We start from the raw sequence: 23,098 nt of genomic DNA, 5'->3' as shown, positions 1-23,098 counted from the left end.
AGGAGGGGGACAACCCAGTTTCCATAGAGTTGGCTTTGCAAACATAAACTTCTTGATTTATCTACAGGTATGTCAGGCTGACAGGAGACGAGGTAAGGAAAGCAGGAGCCATCCCAGGAACCCATCTCAGGAAAATAACCTGTGCAGCTGCCTCAGTGAAGCCACAGAGTGCCTTTGAGGCTGTGGAAATGGCCTCTCCAAATTCGGGCAGGTTTCCGTTCTTGGCATTTTGGGAGATGCCAGTCATGGCCTCACCCAGCACCTGAGGAACAGAGGACATCAGGGGAGTCAGAGCATTCCTCAGAGCTGCAGGGCAGCATCTGGTTAGCTCCATCCTCCTGCCCTCTCCCCTCCAAGTTCCTGGCTGTGCTTACCTTTGAGTTCTCCATTACACTGTCCAGGCAACCAAAGTAGGACATGTCATTGACGGGCTGGACTGGGTTCTCCAGGAGTTCCCGGACTGTCTGTGTAGGGGGAGGGCAAAGTGAGATCCAAGACACCTTCCCTCAGACCCCAAACCAGAACACTTCCCTCAGCCTCAATGCCATTAGCCTGCCATGTGCCTACCTCCAATTCCCGCAGGGCATTATCACACTCCTTCTGGCCAGGTGCCTGCTGGGTGCACATAGTGATGAGCTGATTGATGCTGTCAGTCACTGCCCTGGGAGGGACAGAAAGTTGAGTGAATAGGTCATCATTTCTGCGTCCTATATAATTATTTATCTTTTTGCCTATAACCACTCCTAAGCCAGGAAGCGCTCATGAACTGCCTGCTCCCCAGTCTCTCTCATACGTTCCAGGGCTGGGCTTCTTAGCTCCTACTTACCTGGCAGCTGTAGTCAGCTGACTCTTGAGGTTGGGGGCAGCAGGGTCCGTGGACAGGGCCTTGGCAGCCAGAAGAAGTTTGCTTGAAGACATGGAGATGCCCTTCAAGTTGGACACAACTTGGGCCTGGTCCTCCTGGCTCTGTTGAAGGTGACAAGGTCAATGCATTGTCCTGTCCTTTCTTATCTGTCTCTAAAAGGGATCTTCTTGCCCAGACACTCAAGTACTGCTAGAGACTGGGGAGGGAAGGGAGCCAGGAGCAAGTCAGGACAGGTTACCCAGCTGCCTCCTATCTAACCCTCAGTGGGGACCATGCAACCAGACCCTCTCCCTCTTCATACCGGAGCCTGGCCTGCCATCTCCACACCAGCTTCCAGGAAGGTGCTGAAGTCCTGTCCAAATCGGCCTGAGGCTCGAGCCAGGTCCTGAGGGGTTCCCCGAGAGGCCTGCACCAGTTCTGTGGCTGCCTGATTCAGCCCAGCAGCAGCTTCATTCAACCGGCTTTGAGCTTCTTGAAATGTCCCAGTGCTAGGAGGAAGCTGCAGGGTGAGAGAGGAAGTCAGACAAAAGAATGGGGAATGACACAGGGAGAAGTTTGTTAAAGGAGGTCTGAGAAGGTGGGCACATAACCTGGGAGTAATGAGAGGGGACCGATCTGGGAAGTCAGGGTTGAAGGACAACCGAGAGCAAGGAAGGAGAGTCTTGGCATTCTTTGATACCTATGATACCCCATCCCCTACTGTTCTCCTACCGAGTCACTCAGGAGTCGCTTGCTGGCATCGCCAACTGCTCTCAGGGCATTATCCACATCACGCTGGCCAGGGAGGCAGCTGACACAGCGGTTCAGAGCCTGGGTCACTGCTTTAGCCACCTGGGGTGAGAAAGGAGACAGGGTTGCCCAAGTGTAAAGAATTTGAGAGATTGCCTCCATTCATGTGACATGGGAGATGACTAGCTCTACTACCTCTGGAAGTGAAAAAAGAAAGGGGGCATTGTAGGTGAACAGGCTGAGGTTAGGGTATCAAGTTACAGTAATTAAACTTCCCCAAACTTGGTGTTCAGCTTGGCCCATAACTGAACTCAACTGAGATACTTCTACAAGACCGAGAGAACACAAGGGTGGAATCCAGAGAGGGGCTCTCGAGAGCAGACCCAAGAAGACATCGCTCTGTTACTGTGGTCAAGGGTCAGGAGCTCTGGCCTCAATCAGGGTAGACCTTATGAAGGAACCTGGGGGAGAGGGAGGGAGTGGCCCTTTCCCAATACCTGACCTGGGCAAGCCGCTGCTGGCTCTCAGGGTCCCCTGGATGACCAGCTGCCTTTTTCGCCTCTTCAATGAGGCTGCTGGCCTTGTCCAGCACATCGCTGGCTGTGTCAAGCACAATGGCCTGTACTGTGGGATCTGATGTCAGTGCAGCGACTCCTCTAGCGGCCTGGGCCAGTGACCGCAGCCCACCTGCCACATCTCGAGCTGCAATACCTGGGGAGATGAGGAGAAAGGAGGGAAGGAAAGTTGTCTTCATTACCAGGCCTTGATTCCAGTGGTTTCCTCTGTCAGTCCCATCCCTCATCCAGCTCCCATCTCCCTACCTCTCCCACGATGTGCTCCATGCCTGGCTCTCTGCCCACATACCTGCATAATTCTCATTGCCCTGGGCGACCTCTCCCAGTAGCTTGGCGATGGCAGAGCTCACAGCTTTGGTGCTGTTGCCCAGGTCCTGGGCACACTTCTCCATCTAATGATGAAGGGATAAAGAACTGGGCTTGAGGAGGTGAGGAGAAGGAACTTGAGGAAGTACTTGGGGAGAGGTGGCAGTTTAAATAAAGGTTTTGGGCCAGGTGCAGTGGCTAACACCTATAATCCTGACAGTTTGGGAGGCCGAGGCAGGTGGATCACCTGAGGCCAGGAGTTCAAGACCAGCCTGGGCAACATGGCGAAACTCCATCTCTTCTAAATATTAGTCAGGTGTGGTGGTGCATGCCTGTAATCCCAGATACTCAGGAAGCTGAGGCAGGAGAACGGCTTAAACCCAGGAGGCAGAGGTTGCAGTGAGCTATCGCGCCATTGCACTCCAGCCTGGGCAACAGAGCAGGACTCCATCTCAAAATGAAGAAAGAAATAAAAAAAAAGAAAAAGAAAAGAAAAAAGGAAGGAAGGGAGGAAAGAAAGGGAAGGAAGGGAGGGAGGGATGGAGGGAGGAAGGAAGGGAGGAAGGAAGGGAGGACAAAAGTGAGAAAGAAAGAGAAAAAGAAAGGAAAGAAAAAAAAAGAAAGGAAGCAAGGAAGGAAGGACGAGAGGGAGGGAGGGAGAGAGAGAGGGAAGAAAGGTTTTGAGCAGCTCTGGGGCACAGAGGGGAAGGAAGACTTTAAGATTTGAGTAAGAATGAGGTCGTAAGCATACTTACTGTCTCCCCCGGTAAGGGTTTAAGTTTGCCATCTCGAGCTGCTGCCTTCACTTCCTGCAGGTCTTTCTCTAGATTCTGTACCACACTCAGTGCAGAATCCATCTCCAAAGGTCCACATGCTTCCTGAGCCTATGATAAGAAAGGGGTTTTGGGTGTAGAAGGTCCTGCCTGCTGTGTCTCACCAATGCCTCTGATTACCCAATTATCCTCATCTCGAGTTATTCTGCACAGATTTCCTCTCATCACAGGACTCCACCCTCATTTTCCAAAGCCATCGGCAGCTTCCATACCTTCTGGGCAGCTGTCCGGAGTTCAGCCAGTGCAGTGCCCAGGTTCTTGGCACACTGACTCAGCTGCATGGCTGAAGCCTGGTCCTGAATCGTCGGCACTGAGGCCTTTGCAGCTGCCACCATCTTCCCACCTGGCTGTTGGGAAATAGGTAGGCAGATGAAGTGTGTCATTCTCCCTCTGGGCTTGGGTACAAGGACTAATGATGGTCAGGATGTAGGGAACATTGGGGCTTGGTATTGGGAAAGAAGTTGTTGGCAGAGATTCCAACTGTGGGAGATGGAGGAGTCTTAGAAAGGTGGGAGGGTCAGGTCAGAGAAGCGGGGAGAGGGTGCCTTGCCTGAAGGAAACTCTGGCTGGCAGCAATGAGGGCAAGCTGAGCACTGGGGCTGTCAGGCTGGGCTTGGCTTCCTCGGACACCCTGCACCAGCAGCGGAATCTGCTCTGCCACCGCCTGTAGGTGAAAATGTCATGAGAGATGCACAAGTCTCCCTCTTCCCACTCCCACTTCCACATGCTTCCTAGAGTCTTACCTTGCAGCTCTGCACCAGCAGGGGCTGGGGGCCGGCAGAGGCCTTGGGGGTAGAGGCTGCGTGCTGGGCTGCAGCGATGGTCTGTGTAGCTGAGGCTGCAGCCTGCTTGGCTGCGTGCTGTGAAGACACAGTAGTCAGACCAAGTCTATGGATTCCCATGCCCAGTCCCTGGCCTACTTTGCCCAGGCTATGCCCCAAGGAAATATTAACAGATTCTCTGCACCTCCCTTCCAGTTAATTCCTCCCACAGCACCACACTCTCTTTTGCTCCTGGTGAATCTCCCAGCCTCACCTCTAGGCGCTGCACCAGCTTTTTCTTGATGGCATTCTGCGCGGCTGCATTGGTAGCCATGCGCAGCCCTTCAGCTGCCTCCCGCAGCCGCTGCTGCTGCTCCTCGCTGTCGGGGTGGGCAGCTGCTCCCTGTGGAAGAGGTGGAAAGACAGTCATCACCCAGCTCCCCTGCAGATCCTAAAGAAGCTCTTCTCTCACTCCTCTAGACTCAGTTTAAAATTCACATATTTTCTTGAAGTCATCTCTAACTGGCCCCACTGAAAGGCAATCACCTTTGAGAGGAGCTGCCTCATCAAGGTCAATGGGAAACTTCAGGGGGCTAGGATTCCCACTGGATGCTGAAATCCTTTCATAAGGTGGGATTATTTTGTCTTCCCCTCCTTGGGGACTATACCACACATGAGTGAGGTGAGTAGAGCTCCCTGGGCAAAGGAGGACTCAGTTTAGAGCAGGCATCTCAGAAATACCAAAGCAGGGAACCTGCTTACTCCTGCCAACTGAAAAGCCCCAGAGCCCAGGAATCGTTTGGGCTTCCTTCTGATGGTTCTCTGCTTCCTGGTGTCTCACTGTCCTACTGCCTTGTCTTTCTCTGTACTGCTGGCAGCAGAGGCCCCAGAGACTGAATTCCTATGTGTATTCACAAGGAAGACCAGAAAGGAGAGGAATCCCAGACAGGGTAGCAGCAAAGAAGGTAAAAATAGGAATCACATCATCAATTGCATTCTCTGTCCAATTTTGTAAATTAAAAAAAAAAAAATAGAAATCACAGACCTTGGACTTAAAAGAAAAGGATATGGTTGACTACGACAGAGGGATGGGAGAGACTTATTAAAGGACACAAAATTACAGCTAGACAGGAATAAGTTCTAGCATTCTACACCACTGTAGGATGACTCTAGTTAAGAATGTTACATATTTCTGAATAGCTACAAGGATACTGAATGTTCCCAACACAAAGAAATGATAAATATTTGGATAAATGATGGATATATTAATTACTCTGATCTGATTACTACATATGTATTGAAACATCACTATATACCTTATGAATATGTAAAATTATATCAATTAAAAAAATAACTTTAGGCCTGGCACGGTGGCTCATGCCTGTAATCCCAGCACTTTGGGAGGCTGAGGTGAGAGGATCACTTGAGTACAAGTGTTTGAGACCAGCCTGGGCAACATAGTGAGAACTGCCCCCCAAAAAAATAAAAATTTAAAAATTTAAAAATATATATTTAAAAGTACAAAAGAATATTCTGGGAGTCAACTGGCTGGAAGCCTGAGCCATGGCTCACTTGTAGCTTTGGGGCTCATTCATTTCCTGAGTGCTCCTATATTTGCCTCTTGCATGTTCTGCTTTTCCTGGGTCTCCCCCATCAGATGAGGGTGACTATCTGGACCTCTCTACTTCCCTCCAGGGCCCAGTCTGGGAGTACGTACAGAAGTCTTTGTACCTTGGCAGCCTCTACCATCTTGGCTGTGGCATCAGCTAGGATCTTGGCAGCGCTTAAGAGCTTGCGGGAGTTCTCCAGGTCACTCTCCCCCTCAGCATCGGCCTTGATGGCATTGACCAGGTCAGATGTGGCTTGGGCCAGGATGCGGGCCTGTCGCACCATCTCCCCTGAAAGCATAGGACACAGTCAGGCGAGGAAGCCAGAGACACTGAGAAGGTGTCAGTGGTGGGCACAAAGGTGGGGAAAAGTGGTGTAGACAAGGTAGATGGGGGCTTTAGGGACAGAAAAGAGACTGGCAAAAGCTCTTGCATGATTTCTTTGGAGCTATTTTTTTTTCCGAGTTTAGGATTTTGGAGAAGAACAGATTCTCCAGTGGGTTCTTATGGGAGAAGGACAGTCCCCAATGGGTATTTTCAGCAAGTAGCCTTGAGAAGATGAGACACTCTCTGTGAAAACTTTTGGGGTCAGGGCTATAGTGGGAAAAGCTATACCACTTTCATGCCACTTTCCATATATTTTTGTGCATACTTTGGTATATTCTTTAAATGCTCCAGGGAAGGTAGAGGATTTATTACTCCTTTTACAGAAGGGGAAGCAGAGGGTTCAGAAAGCTTAAATGACAAGCCTCTGGTTCTATGGCTGGCAAGACCACACTGTGCAGATTTCCTTGGGGTGAAGTGGTTGGGTCCACAAGGGGGTGATGTCTGGAGGGCTTAGGGAATCTTGGTGGAGTTTTTTGTTTTCTTGGGGGTGGGTGTCTTACCAGCATCACCCATGGAGCTAAAGATGTTCTCCGTGACTGTAAGGATGGTGTCAGTGGCCTGGTCATAACGGCCAGCAGGCCCAGCCCCTGTGGCATGGGCCTTCACATGCTGTAGCAGCTCATTCAAGGCCTGAGTGACAGCTGTGGCTGCTGCTCCTACCCCTCGCAACAGCTGCCCATCCTCTGTAGCAGCCTGGGAGGCAGACACACAGCCCTCCACGGCTTTGGCTACCAGTCGTCCAGCCTCCACCAGTTGCTCTTGGCAGACAGGTGAGCTGATTGTAGGTGCCACCACCTGTGGGTAAAGTGAATGTCAGAGATGTAGGCAAGGAAAGGAGGTAGAGTGTGCTGCTCATTACAGTAACTGGGATGGGTGAGGAGGCCTCCAGAGCCAAAGAAATATAATGAGAGGCTCACCCCTCAGCACAGACTAGAGCAACCTTTGGGGCTCACCTTAGTACAGGCCACTAGTTGGGAAGTGGACAGGGCACACTGTGTTGCTGCAGCGATAACCTGGGTCTGGAGCCCCGAGTCCTCTGTCCGCTGGGCCACACTCTTAGCCTTGAGGACCAGGGCAGCTGCAGCACTTGCCACAGCTTTGGCGAGCTGCATTAGCACATCCTGTGAGAAAGCAGCAGTTAGCATGACCTGAGATTGCACTTGGGATTCAGACACTTTTCAGAGGCATAAGCTGCTTCATTATTCCCATTGATCCAATCAGAGGAGCGTGTACGCGGAAGCAACCAGAACCTACTCCGAGCCACTGCCCTGAGCACCCAGCAGGACAGACCCCCCCCCGCCCAAGGAAGAAACCCACACCGAGAGAAATACAGCCTACACCAAACGGAGACACACATGAGGCGAATACACTCGATGATGATGGGGAGAGGAAGGTAGCGCTGTTACAGTGGGATAAGGAAAGGAGGTATCTCCTGGGATCCCTCACCCCCAGCTTCTTTACACCACTTCTTGATCTTGGATCAGAAGTGGTCATCCTAGAGTCTTGGGAACAAGTCCCTGTACTGCCCTACCTGATCCCATTTCCCAAAGCCTGCCTTTGCCAGGCCTCCTCATCTCCCACCAAGTGCTGGTCCCCCAGGAGGCTGAGGGAGAGGTACAGAAACGAGTGTATGCGGCTCAGAGAGGACAAAGCTGGGAACGCCCAGGCCAGAGGCCGTTACCGTAGGGGAATCGGGGGGAGATCGAACCCCAGCCCCTCTGGGTGCACATATCTGCATGGGAAATCCAGGGTGAAAAGTCAGCTAAGGAAATTGGCATGGAGTGGGAAACGGGGAGAGCTAGAGGAACACTATCCTCAGGGTGGCATGGTCTACGGCATTGTGGGGTGTCCTCAAGTTGGAGCAAGGGCTATGTATGGGGAAGAGAGGGAAACGATGACAGGGGCTAAAGAATACTATCAATGAGGGCCAGGAGTAAACTAGCAGGTTAAGTCTGGATTCAGAGGTTCTGAATTCTAACCCTTAAAAGACAAATCAGAAGTTGCCAGTATCATCCTCTGGAAACAGAGGTTCAGATTGGTTTTCAGGGGTCAATTCATGGAAGCCAGGACTAGGAACTGGATTCAGGAACATAAGTTACTTCCTAGTTGGGGTTCTGGGGGGTTGGGTAAGTCACCAACCTGGAAGTGGGGGTCAGTATCACTTTCCCCAATTTGTTGCAACAGCTCCCCACTGGCCTGGCCCACGTTCCCAGCTGCTTGCAGCAGGTTCTGACGGGGCTGTGGAGAGTGAACACCAGTCAGAAGCTGCCTAATCCCTGCCCACATGCCTGTGGGTCTCACAGGCCCACAGGACCCACGCTTCCATTCTGTGGCTTGGATTGCCCTTTCTCCTTGGGCTTGAACCCTGTCTCCACCCTAACCCAACCCTGTGGCCCCTGACCTCAGCACTGGCTGGTTGGGCACTGCGCAGCAGTTCTGATACCGCCCCCGCAAGGCCTTTTGCTGCCTGCAACAGGGGACGGCCACTGCCGCCTTCGTCCTCTAGCAGGGCAGCCAGCAGCTTCACCCCACGGGACATCTCTGTCAGGTTGGAGGAGATTGTGGTGACTGCACAGCCCACTGCAGTATAGTCTGTCTCAGCAGGGTCCCCTAAGGGAAAAGGAAGAAGAGGAACATGAGAGACAGGGCAGGCCAGACGATGGGCTGGGGAAGGAGCACTGTCACACCCAGTTAGTCATACACACATCCACAGAGAGACGCACACACAGTCCCTTCCATAATGAGTCAAGGCACAGTCACACATGAAGCCAGTCACATGCATGCCTGCACACGCTAGCACCCCCTTGCCCCATCACACACCTGGAAGCTAGTATCTGGCCTACCTGCTGTCAGGTTCACCACAGACGCAGTACCAGCTGTGATGGCATCTACCTGGGAGTGGATCTCATGCTTTGATTCATCCATCTTATTCTTACGCCAGGCCTTAGAGGCCTGAAAGAGAGAGGAAAAGACCATCAAGATCTGCCCTGGTTTGGTTCACCTCATCCCTGTCCCTTGGGGTCCCAGCTTCAGTACCACCGGCCTCTCCTCCATCCCATACTCACAGCATCCTGGCCAAGAGGAGGCAGGGTGTCAAAGTCATCCAGGGTGGCCTGGGCAGCCTGCACAGCCTGCATGCTGGAGTTAATGGTTCCAGTGAGTGCCTGCTGGGCTGAAGTCTAAGACAAGTGGGGAGAAACAGGGACTGGAATGGATGTTTGGAGAAAAGAGCAAGTAAAAAGAGAACCAGGGGCTAGGGAGAGAAATACAAATAGGGACCTAGGAAAAGACTGCCTAACTCTTGGCTCGGCCTAGTTGAGGCTGAGAGAAGGGCCCTGACACCATGGTGGAAGTGGGACACTTACCAGAGGAGGCATGTGTCCTCGGTGCATCTGGCCACTGGTAATCTGCTGCTGGGCAGGGGGCATGCTGCCCACCTGGAAATTCTCAGGACCAGAGGCTCCAGAGCGCATGATGGCAGGCAGGGCCACAGAACCATGCTCCACTTTCCCCACCCGGTTGTACTGCTGCTGCAGGACTGTTGACCTGTAGAGGGAGGAACTATTGAGCTCACAGAGGACTCCTCAGCTCTACCCCTCCCACTGAGTTACACTACCTTTGCAGGTACGTGAGGTCTGACTACAGCCTGCAACTAGTTATGGAACCATTCTAAGGACTCACCACCCCACAAGAGTCCTTAGAGTCAGGCCTTGCCTTCTCTACCCCTGGGGGATGGGATCAACCCAACTCCCTTCGTACTTTTTGGGAGACACTGAGTCCTCCAGCATAGTAGACTCCTCGTCTCCCTCCAGCCCAAAGTGATCCTTGCTTTTTTTCTGTAGGAAGAAAAAAGGAACAAGGGTTAAGATAGTTAAAGAAGAGGGAAGTGGAGAAAAGGCAACCTCTTCTTTCTGCAACCAGCCATTTTGCAGAAGCTGAGTGTCCATTTCTTTTTTGTTTATTTGTTTGAGACAGAGTCTCACTGTCACCCAGGGTGGAATGCAGTGGTGCGATTTTGGCTCACTGCAACCTGTGCCTCCAAGGTTCAAGCAACCTGAGTGCCCACTTCTAAAGGAGAGGGCAAGGGGAAATAAGGAAAAGGCCAGGGCAGGCAGTGCTCACCTTCTTCAGGATGATATCGATGTAGCCGGCAATGAGCTGTGCAATCTGCTCCCCTTCAGTTGTCTGTACTGAGTAGTAGCCATCTTGGTAATCCCCAAAATCCTAGAGTGACAAGGTGAGGGACTCAGCAGAAAAGCTCGAATCTATCCAGAATGGAAATGGCTAGGATAGGAGGCCCAAGGTTGAGCTGATGAGATGCCATCTTGTGCCAACTTGGAGGATGCCCACCTTTCTTCAAATTCCTGTTTATTTTCCTCCTTGGAGGGAAATTTTTTACTTCTGAGGAGTGGCCTCTACACTACACAGTTTAAAATACATATCATTTAGGAAGTCTCTTACTTTTACTCTCATGATAAAATTGGGAGGATGTAATATGTAGCATTAAATGGCCATACTTTAAGGTTGGCCCTAGTATCCAAAAGGGAAAAAAACAGCATTTCCTGTAATTTATGTCATTGGGGTACTTCATCAGTTCATATCAGTTGTCAATTCATAACCCTGTAATATAAAGTCAAAAATTTACTGTATATAGCTGCTGCTGAAAGAAGGTGGTTATCACATTTTTCCTTTCACCACCCCTGCAAGAATTCCTGTGATCTCAGCTTGCTGATAAGAATTTTGTTCTGCTGATTTAAAAAAATAAGTTCATCACCTGTTTCATTTAAGCCTCACACTCCCCAGAGGAAGGTTCTCCATCTACTCTAACCTCTTTTTTTTCCTCTGGAGTAATACTCAGTATACTTACCCCAAGAGAAGGGAAAGACCTCTGCAGCTGCCCCTTTTCTGGAACTCCCAAAGCACTTTCTTGTTGGAGTCCCCAGACTCACCAGGGTGAAGCTTTTGGGAGAGGCAGCCCAGCGTTTGATGTTGGTGAGGTTCCATTCCTGGATCACTTCCTTAGTCTTCTCATCCACTCGCATCACACACTCCTTGGTGATGCCCAGAAGCCTGGGCACTAGCTTGTTCTTCCCTTTCATTTTTTCCTGTGAGGCAGAGGTTGGTGTTTTACAGGTCAGAGGTCAAATGAGAGGTGAATGAAACCATAGGGATGTTGAGGTGGTCTGGAGGGTTAATGGACAAGAGAAAATGCAGGGTTGGGAGGGAAGGGCTAATGACAGGAAGGTTTTCTTTTTTTTTTTCCTAAAGATTTATTTTTCTTTTTTTTTTTTTTTTTTTTTTTTTTTGAGACGGAGTTTCACTCTTGATACCCAGGCTGGAGTGCAATGGCGCGATCTCGGCTCACCGCAACCTCCGCCTCCTGGGTTCAGGCAATTCTCCTGCCTCAGCCTCCTGAGTAGCTGGGATTACAGGCACGCGCCACCGTGCCCAGCTAATTTTTTGTATTAGTAGAGACGGGGTTTCACAATGTTGACCAGGATGGTCTCGATCTCTTGACCTCGTGATCCACCCGCCTCGGCCTCCCAAAGTGCTGGGATTACAGGCTTGAGCCACCGCACCCGGCCAAGATTTATTTTTCTTTTTGAGATAGAGTATCGTTCTGTCACCAGGCTGGAGTGCAGTGGCCCAATCTCCGCTCACTGCAACCTCTGCCTCCTGGGTTCAAGCGATTCTCCTGCCTCAGCCTCCCAAGTAGCTGGGACTACAGGCACGCACCACCACACCCAGCTAATTTTTGTATTTTTAGTAGAGATGGGGTTTCACCATGTTGGCCAGGATGGTCTCCATCTCTTGACCTCATGATCCACCCACCTTGGCCTCCCAAAGTGTTGGGATTACAGGCGTGAGCCACTGCGTCTGGCAACAGGCAGGTTTTCACAAGGTCAGAGCAAAGAAGAGAATGGGACTCTTAGGGAATGGTAGGAAATGTGACAAAAGGAAAGGTCAGAGACTTTCAGAGACAGAAAAGGGAAAGAGTGGGAAATAAGGAGGGCAGTGAAAAGGGTCCATAACCCACCTTCACCAGGAAGAAGGAGACACCGTAAGTCTTGAGAGAACGAGCTAGCTTCACGTAGCGGACCTTGGCCTCAATCTCACTCATCTGCCCACAATTCTTGTGTGCCTGAGCATAAAATGGGGAAGAATTTAGCAAAGAGTTTAATATCACAGCTACGGAACTAAGGCTGGATGCTAACTATAATGAGAGAGAATTATGGGGACACTGGAGAGGTTCAAGAGTGCAAGATGTGAGAATGAGGGTGACAGGATTGGGGCTGAAAAGAGCTATGCAGAAGCGATGAGTCAAGGGATACAGTCAAGAAACTTGCAGACATTCTGGAGATATGAACAGAGAGTTTGGAAGTAGAAGGGCAAAGAGAAGGCCTTTTGGGCTGAGTATTCAGAGTGGGGATAACACCTTACACGTGGACAAAGATTATACTCTTTCACGGTAATTTCAGATCTGCTACCTCATTTGATCCTTCCATCAGTCCTACATAGGGCAAGCAATGTTATCCCAAATTAGAGGTAAATAAAAGAATACAAGAATACTGAACTGAATTGCACAGCAAAAGCAGGGATGGAGCTGAGACTAAAAGCCCAAGTTGTCTGCTTTCTTGGCAGAGGTAAGTTGGGACAACAGCCTGGTGGGTGAAAGCAGGGTTAGGGGAGATGGGGAGCAGGCGGGGGGCCATTTAGTCAGTAAGATTAAGCAGCAAAGCTCCGCGGTCATCCCAAATACTTTCCCCTACCCACATTCACCTGGAAGATCTTACGCTCTCCCTTCTGCTTCACATACTCCTTGGGCAGGAAGTCCTTCAGGCTACACCAGAAAAGGGAGGGTCAGCATGTGGTAGACAGCATCAGGGGACATGTGGGCCATGAACTGTTGGCCTAGGGGTATGACGAAATACCTAGGACAGTGTTATCTTTGGGGAGAAGGAAGACTCTAACGGAATAGTCTAGATTATCTTCTGAAATAGAGGTGACTTATTATAAACTTTTTTTTTTTTTCCTGAGATGGGTCTCACTCTGTCACCCAGGCTAGAGTCCAATGGGACAATCTTGGCTCACTGCAACCTCCACCTCCCAGGTTCAAGCAATTCACCTGCCTTAGCCTCCAGACTAGCTGGGATTACAGGTACCTGCCCCCGCACCTGGCTATTTTATTTTTAGTAAAGACGGGGTTTCACCATGTTGGCCAGGCTGTTCTTGAACTCCTGACCTCATGATCTGCCCGTCTCAGCCTCCCAAAGTGCTGGGATTACAGGTGTAAGCCACTGTGCCCAGCAGAACTTTTTGTTGTTTTGTTTTGAGACAAGAGTTTTGTTCTTGTTGCCCAGGCTGAAGTGCAATGGTGCAATCTTGGCTCACCGCAACCTCTGCCTCCTGGGTTCAAGCGATTCTCCCGTCTCAGCCTCCTCAGTAGCTGGGAATACAGGAATGCACCACCATACCAAGCTAATTTTGTATTTTTAGTAGAGATGGAGTTTCGCCATGTTGGTCAGGCTGGTCTCAAACTCCCAACCTCAGCTGATCTGCCTGCCTCGGCCTCCCAAAGTGCTGGAATTACAGGCATGAGCAACCACACCCGGCCAGTATGAACTCTTAATGTGATCTGTGTTTCTCCTTGTAGGGAAAGGGACTGAGGAAAACTAAGTTGGAGGTGCAGTCCCTGAGGGAAAGTGGGTCTAGAGCACCATTTCAGGGAACCAAGAGGAGAAGGCTTTCTAGAAGGATGATCATGCACTTAGGATGCTGAGAAAGCCACAGCAAACTCTGCATTCCAAGAAACCACCAGCAGATGAGGCTTGTGAGACATTTTTTTTTTTTTTTTTTTTTTTTTTTGGCTTGTGAGACTTTTAACCCATGTTCCCTACTGGGAAAATTTTACCCTGTTTCCCTCTGGTTACTGTAGCGAAATTCTTCAGAGAATCTCAAAAAAAAGTGATATGCTTGCTTCAGAGGTGGGGGTAGGGACAGAGATGCTAAACTACATTCATATTCCAGAGGCAGAGAAGAGACAATGGATGATGGCAACTAAAAGGGTAGCTACGTCAGTCAAACCCTGGTACCCCAGAAGAAGAGATGGTGGGGGCAGGCTTGGAATGGAGACAGGTCCACTGGGGTCACAATGGCAGGGAGTCCTGGGCCCTGACAGGGTACAGGATGTGGGTCACTCACTCGAGGAAGCCAGCCTTGTGCTTCTGCTCATTGTGGGGCCCAAACTGGATCTGGCATTGGAAGCCAGCAAACTCACAGGCCTTGTCAAAGGAGACAGGGTGGGAGCCATTCAGGATGTCATCTCGCGCCTGGAAAGCACAGGGCAAGGAGGCAAATGTTGCATGTGGGTGCAGAGACACCCCCACTGTGCTTCCAGTCCCTCCCTCTTCCTGCCCAACCTGAGCCATGTCCTCTCCATACCTGCACATACAGGAGGTTCAGCTGCACAGGATCCCGGGAATCCACATTCTGGTCTGAGTAAAAGAACTTCCTCCGCAGCAGCAGTGTCTCATGCTCCTCTACTCCCTGCTCTCTCAGTGTCCGGCCATGGTCCAGCCAGTTCACTGGGACATAGAGAGTCCCTTCAGTGCCAAACCCCCATGGCCCCTGTGCTGTCTGGTCTCTGTTTCTCCATTTCCTACCTCCCCTCACTTAAATCTAAGTTCCATGAGTGTAGGACTTTGCTTTCTTACTGATGTATCCCCAGGGTGTAAAACAGTGCCTGGCATAAGCAGATGCTGAAGCCCCTTCCCACCCTGCCCATTTCCAAAGCCCTCTTTTTTCTGGTTCTGCTTACACTCGTCATCTGTGTGCAATTTCTGCTTTAGTTTCTCCATTTTCTTTTCATCTCGCAGCAATGTCTTGTCCTTTCTTAAGGTCCCTGTCACCTCCTCCTTTTTCTCTTCCATCAGCTCTCGAACCAATGAATATTCATCATGGTTGGTGATGCCTGGGGAAGGAGATGGCTTGTTAGCTTCCCAGGCATTGCATCCATGCCTTTTGAGAGAGTTGAGGCTTTCTGGCCCAGGCCTTCATCTGTACTGGGGCCCCTTACCAATTCGGGCACAGATGGTCATGAGCATGTCAGTGACAGTCTTAGAGTCATCCACCATGATCGTCTTCACAGTTCCATCCAGCATACGGATCTTCAGGGGTCTCTGTTTCTTCTTGTACTCCATAGTGTCCTGTTAGGGCAGGAAAAAGAGACAAGGGCCTACTCTAAGCTATGGGTATTATTTCCTCTTGACATAGCCTGTGGGAAGAGAGTGGAGCACTGAAAGGAAGACTACAGTGGTTCATTCAAAAGCAGGGAATTATGATTGTCTGTAATAGGGAGAAAGCATGGGAAGGGCTAAGAGACAACAGATGTGGGTACTGAAAACAGGAGGTGAAACGGGGGAAGTTGATGGAAGGAGATGTGGTAGTCCTTGATGAAGGGATACTTACCCCATTTCGGAGCATGTAGTAGTCCAAAGCTTTCCCAGCCTCCAGCCATATACCCTTTTTGGGGTCATCATCTGACAGAAAAAGCCCAAAGTCGCTGGCTAAAAGAGAGGATGGATCACCTTAGGATTATGAAGACCCCAATGTGGCTGAACAGCTGTACCACTGCCCCTGACTATTTCTCCCATGACCTTGGGCCTAAAGGAGAAGGAGGGAACCATGAAGCACAGACCTGAGGGGTGAGTAGGCTTTGGGGACAAAGCAGTCAATTCTCAAGGATGAGAGCCTGGAATAAGAAGGGACTGAGGACTCTCACTCCAGCCACCTGGGGAGTCAGACTCACGAGGGCCAGCCGGGGCCTCAGGGATCCGCTCACGAATGATGCGGCAGGCGTCGTACACCATGGTAGATGGTTCAAACTGCATCGTCTTCACCACATTCCCAATGCTGATCTTCAGCGAAAGTGCAACCATGGTGACAGCTTCTTTTCTCCAGCCTGGCTACACCTGGCCCATGGCATCAGGGCATTAGAATACACTCTTCTGGTGGGAGAAGAGCCTCCTAGATAGTAGAGTCCCAGGGAAGAGTGTTTTTGAAAGGGACTCACCAAAGCAGACAGTAATAAGGTTGTTTTCATCATATTTAATAATTTTAAAGAGTGAAATGGGCCGGGCGCGGTGGTTTATACCTATAATCCCGCACTTTGGGAGGCCAAGGTGGGGGGATCACAAGGTCAAGAGATTGAGTCACAAGGTCAAGAGATTGAGACCATCCTGGCCAACATGGTGAAACCCCATCTCTACTGAAAATACAAAAATTAGTTGGGCGTGGTGGCACGCGCCTGTGGTCCCAGCTACTCAGGAGGCTGAGGCGGAAGAATCGCTTGAACCCAGGAGGCGGAGGTTGCAGTGAGCCGAGATTGCGCCACTGCACTCCAGTCTGGCAACAGAGCAAGACTCCGCATTTAAAAAAAAAAAGAGTGAAAAATTATTTACATCAAAAGAACAAGTCCTGACCATTTAAGACATCTGAATGAAAGGAGAGGCTGGTCTGCAAGGTATAAGAGCAGGTCTGCAGTGCAGTGCTACCTGAGGATATTGCCCTGCCCCACCACCGGAATTTGTACCTCCCTACTTTCATCCAAGTGTCTCTCTTGCCTCTTTTCCCTGATTGCCTTTCTTAGCCCTACTCCTGCCTTGTTTTCATTTTTGCCTGGTTCAGTATTTTTCTCTCTTTGTTGCCTGCTATGTCCTGCTGGTTCTTTCCTGTCTGGGATTTTCAGAGCTTTCTTCTCATGTGAGCTTCCTTCTCATGGCTTTAGCTGCCTTCTCTGCAAAATGAAGATGTTATAATTCCCTAGGGCTCTTGAACCTGGCAAACAAACTCTAGCTAGCCTGGCAGGGAGACCAAATACTAGTTGTTCAAGCCATCCGGGGTCTGCTTTTGCCCCTTTTCTCTAACCTGAGATGCTGGGGGGAGTCTCAAGGAGCCTAACCCTGTACTGGGCTTCCCAGGCAATCAAGCTAGAATTATGATTCTCTCTCTCTCCTTTCTTTTTCTGGGGAGTCTTGCTCTGTCGCCACACTGGAATACAGTGGTGTGACCTTGGCTCACTGTAACCTCCGCCTCCTGGGTTCAAGCAATTTCCCTGCCTCAGTCTCCCGAGTAGCTGGGACTACAGGCACATGCCACCACACCCGGCTAATTATTTATATCTTAGTAGAGGTGGAGTTTCACCATGTTGGCCAGGATGGTCTCGATTGCCTGACCTTGTGATCCACCTGCCCTGGTCTCCCAAAGTGCTGGGATTATAGGCGTGAGCCACCTCACCTAGCCGAATTATGATTCTCTAACTCAAAGGGATGTATCTCAGAAGTTATCTGGTCAACTCTTGAATTTTGGAGAAGGGGAAACAGATTCTGGGAAGACAGGAAACATTTTCAAGGCAGGCCAGAGAAAGAACCCGGTCCTTGTAACTCAGTCCTTGCTTGTTCCAAGTCACCAAGTTAATACTCAGTTCTGCAACTCCTCCTGTGCTTTCTTCTCTTCAGCAGGTCTGTCTCAAATTCTGCTCATCTCATCTGCTTCCCCGACAGTATTTTCAGTGCAGCTCAGAAAACTAGTTCTACCCCACCTTCCTCCACCCTTCTGGCACCCCTCTCAGCAGGCTATAGGGGCTACTGGAGGCAGCAGGTGGTGCACAGGCTGCAAGAGGACAAGTCTGCCCAGCAGCTGATGATGTGCCCCAGCTTGGTACAGAGATCGGGTGCCTCTTAACTAAGAATGAGCAAATTCAAGCTGCCCATTCCCCTCCTGGCAAACTACAAGCCTCAAGTAGGGAAAAGCAGGATGAGAAGGGAAGGTTGGGAAGCAGAGATGGGGGTGTTAGGATACAAAAGGCATTTGAAAGCCAGGGAAGTTAAGAATGGGTAGAGGGTAAAGAGGTTAGGAGAGATGGGATGAGGAGAACTGAAAATCTATGTAGAAACAAGAGACAGGAGGCAGATGTGAAAAAGGTATAGATCAGGGGTCTAGCACTGAGTGGCAGATAGACCATTTCTGACCTCATAAGCAGCCCAGAGTCTCAAAAGAGAAGAACCACGGCTCTCTGTCTTTACTCCCACATAAGAGAGGACTCTCCCAGTTTCCCCAGTTTCAGCTCTCTGCCCCCTCCCCACTCCTGGGGCACTTTGCACAACCTTATTACTATCCGCTTTGGTGTTCTAGATGCACAGACCTGTTATGGAGTTGCTGACCATGAAAGAATGAAGGCTGGGCTGGAGGATCTGAGAAGCTGGAGGAGTCCGACAAGCCGAGGAGGACTGAAAGGACCCTTCACTCTAAGCTGAAATTGCATGTCTCCCCCAATTTCCTCCGGACATTTAGACACCCCCTTCTTCCTCAAGCACAGAAGCCTCTGGTGAGACCCTGATAAGGGAGCTGAGTCATGCCTACCCTTACTCCCCAGCTGGTCCACAGTGGACATTCACATAGCTACAAGAGGGTGAGTGGAGGCAAAGAACTGTTCAGTGAATTTGTGGGTGGTGGTAGTGGCAAAGAACAAGGCCGCTGGAAGTATGAGTAGAAGCTAGCTCGTTCCTGCTTTGGCCTGAGAACTTTGCTCCGCTTTCAGTCACGTTTTACAGAACAGCAACTCCTCCACCACGGTGTCCCCCTCCCAGGGAACTCCTCCTCCCTCAATACATTCCTGAGATGCATTCCAAAGGAGTTGGGCAATTGGAGGGGGGGAATGGAGGACAGGAGGTCAAATCCCAGCAAGGAATGGAATGTAAGGGTATTGGGGCTAAGGAATTTGGGGTACTTGGAGAATATAGTCAGAGCAGATACCGACAAAGGGAATTGCAGAAAGATAGGGAGTTACAGAGAGGGACAACAGGAAAGCGCCTAAGACAGTCAGATTATAAGAGGGATGGGGGAGTAACACTCAGTCTGTTACCAAATTTGGCCTCTGAGTCCGCAACCACTGGCAAGGGGGGAGGGCTGTGGGTGAGACTGACATATCCGGCCTCAGGCTGCTGGAGGCTCATTTAAAGCTGGACTGGGCAGCTAGCTGGAGGGCTGCACCAAACTTCCCCCAGCACAGTCCCTCCATACCCACATGCACACTCATTCTCTTCAAATACACCCCAACCTATGCAGAGCTCTTTCCCACAAAGCTACCTTACTGTCTATATACACACTGTCTCCATCACACAGCCCCTGCACAGATCCCATCAGGACTGCATTATCTTCCGTAGGGAGCCCATCCTATGCCCACAGCTTTCACACAGGTAACCTCCATAACAAGCATACCCCGAATCCAGCATCTCTCCTCCCATTATGTAGACATTCTCTATTCACCCAGCAAGCATACCTTTTGGGCCAGTTGTGGGGAAGACTCTGGGCCAAACTTTTAGTGGCTGGGGACCAAGATCAGAAAGACCTAGCCTTTGCCTTCAAAGGGCTCCCAGTCCACAAGATGAGTCAATAAGTCAAGTACAGAATCACAACAGAGGGCAGGATGTGGTAAGAGTCAAAAGGTGTGTGCTCAGAGGAGAGATTCCTTTAAGTTAGGGAAGGGGAACCAAAAAGTCACTATGATAGATGTCATTTGAAGTTAGAATTTTAACAAATAGAGATAATAAAATTAATAATAAAAATAATAGTGATCTGCCGTTTATTGACTATGTCACTTGCATTGCACACATAATTTCATTTAATCCTTACAGTAGGTGTCATTATTTCCATTTTTACAGATCAGAAAACAAGCTCAAAGAAGTTAAATACTTGTTCAATACTTCTCCAAATAATAAGTTGTGAAGCCAGGATCCAAACCCAAGTCTTTCTGACTGCAAAGCCCAAGCTCTCTCCACTACACCAGCCAGCTGGAGTTGTGTCAGAGGTAGCTTTCACTCTAGGCAGAGAAATAGCATAAGCAAAGATGGAGAAGCAGGAAATCGTGGAGGAGCATTCAGGGAAGTGAGCGGGCAGGCTGGTTGAAGCACAGGATACCTGCAAGGGAGCAGTGGTGGGGAAGTCAGGGTTAGGATGGAAAGGAAGAGGAAGACTAGAGAGGGATATGAGGAATTTTACTTACTAGAAGGCAAGAGGAGGCCAAGGGAGTCTTGAGGAGAGATGAGACACAACCAGAACTGGATTTTAGAAAAATAACTCTGGCAGCTACCTTGAAGATTAGTTAGAAGGACACTGTATTAGTGCAAATTAAAGGTAATGAAGCCAGAGTTTAGAATGGCATTGAGGAAGATGTCACTCAGAAGAAATCTGGGGAGGTAGAATTGACAGGACCTGATAACTACTAAGGTAGTCAGGTTAGGGTCCCATAGCTTCCTATCATCGGCAGACACTTCAGTGGCTGGGGTAGCCTGAGTTTAGGTGAGGAACTGGGAAGAGGGGAAAGGATCAGATTGGGCAGAGCATGTAAGGATGAGGCAGTGGTTAGGGGATGTGTTTGGGCTATGGGAATAAGGGGATGGGTATATGATTAGCAGCCACTAGGGACAGATGGGGTGGGGTTAGCAACTACATCAGGCTGGGAATGCAGCCTTCTACACCCTGGAAGACAGGGTGTAGAAAAAGGATGGGAGAATGCTAGCGATGATGGTGTTGGGAAAAATACATATATGACCAGTCATTGGATCAGGCTGGGGGAAGGGGAGGAATGATTACATGGATGGTGGCTAAGTCAGGGAATGATGGGTTAAGGTCAGAGGCCAGCTCAGGCTATAGGAGGTTAAGAAGAGACTGGCCTGTGGTCAGTAGCTAAATTAGGCTGGGGTGGGGATGTGAAAGTGAAGGGGCATTGGAAATGTCTAAGTAAAGCTGGAGCTGGGGTGGGGGATGGGGTATAGGCAACGGCTGGGTCAGGCTGAGTAGAGGATAGTGCTGTGGTCAGTGGCAGGGTCAGGATGGGAGTGAAATGGGGGTGTGGTCAGTGGCCTGGCTGTGCGTGGGATCAGCAAGACCCAGTTTCCTCTTTGGGTCTCATTTCCTCTTTTCTGCTGGGGAGTGGGGGAAGGGGATCTACAAATGGACCAAGAAATTAAAAGAGGCTTAGATCTAGGGGATGGCACACAGCAGGGAGTAGGGTATTCAGCAGATAACCAGGTGGAATGTAGGTACAGGACTGGGTGAAAATGGTAGGAGAGTAATTTAAAATGATGGGAAAGCTCAGATTATGATGAGGGTAAATTCAGGGAGGATGTGTGGACTAAGGGTTGGGGAGGGAGGTAGAACTGAGGATGGGAACAGGTAAGATGAACATGCAAGAGTTAAAGGCAAATGAAGTATTTTGTAAGTGGGCAGGCAGGACAGGTGTGAAATGCAGAGTCAGGGATGAGAGTTGGAGAGGTGGGCTTAATACCTAGAGAACAAGTGAAGTGGGAGGCAGTTGGGCTAAACTTTCAGGCGATTCAGTTACCCCTTTCTCCAATGGCGATAGTGTTTCCTTGGTCTGCCTTCCCCATAATCACCAGCTCCTTCTTCCCTAGGCAGCCCCCAACTTGTGACTAGGCCTTGTACATCCTGGGTCCCTATTTCCCACCAATCCTGTAAACAACACAGTCCAGAATCTCTGTACCCTAACCGTGGTGGCCACAGCAAGAGCCCTGGACTTAAAGAATGGAATACAGAAGCTGGAATCCCAGATGCCTGCAATTCTAGCTGAAGCCAGAACGCTACCCTCAAATTAGTTTGTCATCTCTCTGGGTGTAAAGAAGCCCCTGTAACTACATAGGAATAAAGAACTTCCCTACAAAAGAAGTGCATTTACCTACTGCCAACCTCTTAAATTTAATCTGCTCAAGGTCAACTACGCTAGCCTCAAACCACAACCCCTAAAGTTGCCCCAAATTCCTAATACTAACCCCACCTCTAATTTGTTTTCTGATTCCCAGTACTGGCTTGGACATTCATCTCTTTCCTAGCAAAGACCCATATCCAATCCCTGATCCCTAACACTGATCTACGTTTTACCTTTAACACCAAATCCCCTGATGTTAACCCTAAATGTTGACCCCAAAGCCTAAAGTTCATTTGTAACCTGATTCCTAACTCACCCTTTCACTGTTTATCCTTAATAGTGAGCATGCCAACGTTCTTTAATCCCTCAGGCTTCTAACCTGATTCCTGTTGTTGACCCTTAACCCGATCCTGAACTCGAATTATGAAGTATACTGGCCATGCCAGTAAACAAAATAATGACCTTAATTTAAACCTTACCTATCCAAAACGGACCTGACTCACACTGACTCAAGTTTTAACTCCAGTTTTTAACTCCTATAGCGACCCCTCATTCCTAAACCGACCCCACCTAATCCTCAACTCACCCAAAGCTTTCCTACCCACATGCCCGCTATCAGCTAACACCAAAGCCCGTCCCCGCCCTGCGCCCCGCTGCCACCCAACTCCTCACTGAGCTCCCCAACGCCTATCCCAGACAGAAGACTGCTCCCAGGAAAGGTCTGTCTCCTCTAAGACGGGCTACTTCACGCCGAGCCCAGGCCGAGATGCGCTGGACGCTGACCTCTCCCACTAATAGGACCCGAACCGGACACGAAGGAGAGGCAGGGCCCCGCCCGCCCGCCCGCCACAGGGGCCAGGCCCCGCGGCCCCACCCTAAGGCCCCCGCCCGGCCCGGCCCGGCCCGGTCCGGCCTACCTGCGCTGCCTGGCTCTGCGCCCCGCCCGCCGGCCCGCAGCCTTGCCGCTTCTCGGGTCGCCCTCTGGCTCCGGCCTCGCCTTCCCTTCGACACTCCCTCGGCCACTTCCGTCCCGGGAACGTCCCCCACCCGCGGGCGGCGCCCTGGGCCCGCGCTCTATGGTCGCGGGGCCGGCAGGAAGCTGCTCTGGCCCCGCTCTCGATGCTCGGGAGCCGCCGAAGCCCGGCAGCCCCTCCCTGGCAGGAAGCGAGGGTGCGGCACAATCCGGAGACGACGCCCGTATGACGCCCGAGTTTCCTTTTAGGCCCGAACTCTTCCTTTTTCTAGCCGGGGGGAGAAGGCGGAGCCGGAGCCCGGGAACCCCGCCCTCGGGGTGCGAGGCGACAGCAGGGC

General features: G+C 50.5%; 1 protein-coding gene across 2 annotated transcripts in view; it reads right to left on the bottom strand.

The window, feature by feature from the left end:
• The window catches only part of TLN1 (talin 1), a 35,596-nt gene extending 12,771 nt beyond the window's left edge, over positions 1-22,825 (bottom strand). Inside the window, exons 1-33 of one of the 2 annotated variants that reach the window (XM_012463320.2) lie at positions 22,705-22,825; positions 15,872-16,034; positions 15,532-15,629; positions 15,140-15,269; positions 14,882-15,034; positions 14,506-14,648; positions 14,266-14,393; positions 12,844-12,904; positions 12,101-12,205; positions 11,013-11,168; positions 10,186-10,287; positions 9,823-9,899; positions 9,429-9,609; positions 9,129-9,242; positions 8,907-9,015; positions 8,465-8,673; positions 8,203-8,301; positions 7,017-7,184; positions 6,564-6,858; positions 5,801-5,967; positions 4,344-4,472; positions 4,052-4,168; positions 3,859-3,972; positions 3,521-3,655; positions 3,231-3,359; positions 2,459-2,561; positions 2,097-2,305; positions 1,577-1,696; positions 1,167-1,364; positions 827-966; positions 568-661; positions 375-464; positions 140-262 (exon numbers count right to left, since the gene is read on the bottom strand). In XM_012463320.2, coding sequence (XP_012318743.2) covers positions 140-262; positions 375-464; positions 568-661; positions 827-966; positions 1,167-1,364; positions 1,577-1,696; positions 2,097-2,305; positions 2,459-2,561; positions 3,231-3,359; positions 3,521-3,655; positions 3,859-3,972; positions 4,052-4,168; positions 4,344-4,472; positions 5,801-5,967; positions 6,564-6,858; positions 7,017-7,184; positions 8,203-8,301; positions 8,465-8,673; positions 8,907-9,015; positions 9,129-9,242; positions 9,429-9,609; positions 9,823-9,899; positions 10,186-10,287; positions 11,013-11,168; positions 12,101-12,205; positions 12,844-12,904; positions 14,266-14,393; positions 14,506-14,648; positions 14,882-15,034; positions 15,140-15,269; positions 15,532-15,629; positions 15,872-16,001 — 4,326 coding nt within the window. In that variant the 5' untranslated portion in view covers positions 16,002-16,034; positions 22,705-22,825. Of the gene's footprint in view, positions 1-139; positions 263-374; positions 465-567; positions 662-826; positions 967-1,166; positions 1,365-1,576; positions 1,697-2,096; positions 2,306-2,458; positions 2,562-3,230; positions 3,360-3,520; positions 3,656-3,858; positions 3,973-4,051; positions 4,169-4,343; positions 4,473-5,800; positions 5,968-6,563; positions 6,859-7,016; positions 7,185-8,202; positions 8,302-8,464; positions 8,674-8,906; positions 9,016-9,128; positions 9,243-9,428; positions 9,610-9,822; positions 9,900-10,185; positions 10,288-11,012; positions 11,169-12,100; positions 12,206-12,843; positions 12,905-14,265; positions 14,394-14,505; positions 14,649-14,881; positions 15,035-15,139; positions 15,270-15,531; positions 15,630-15,871; positions 16,090-22,704 lie in introns of both variants that reach the window. The other variant, XM_012463321.2, reaches the window with a different exon arrangement.
• Positions 22,826-23,098: the final 273 nt, after the last annotated feature.

The sequence above is a fragment of the Aotus nancymaae genome, unplaced genomic scaffold, assembly GCF_030222135.1.
Source record: "Aotus nancymaae isolate 86718 unplaced genomic scaffold, 86718_ANA_hifiasm-v0.15.2.pri h1tg000003l, whole genome shotgun sequence".
NCBI lineage: Eukaryota > Metazoa > Chordata > Mammalia > Primates > Aotidae > Aotus > Aotus nancymaae.
The sequence above is the reverse complement of the archived record's forward strand: the minus strand, read 5'-3'. Positions and strand labels throughout refer to the sequence as shown.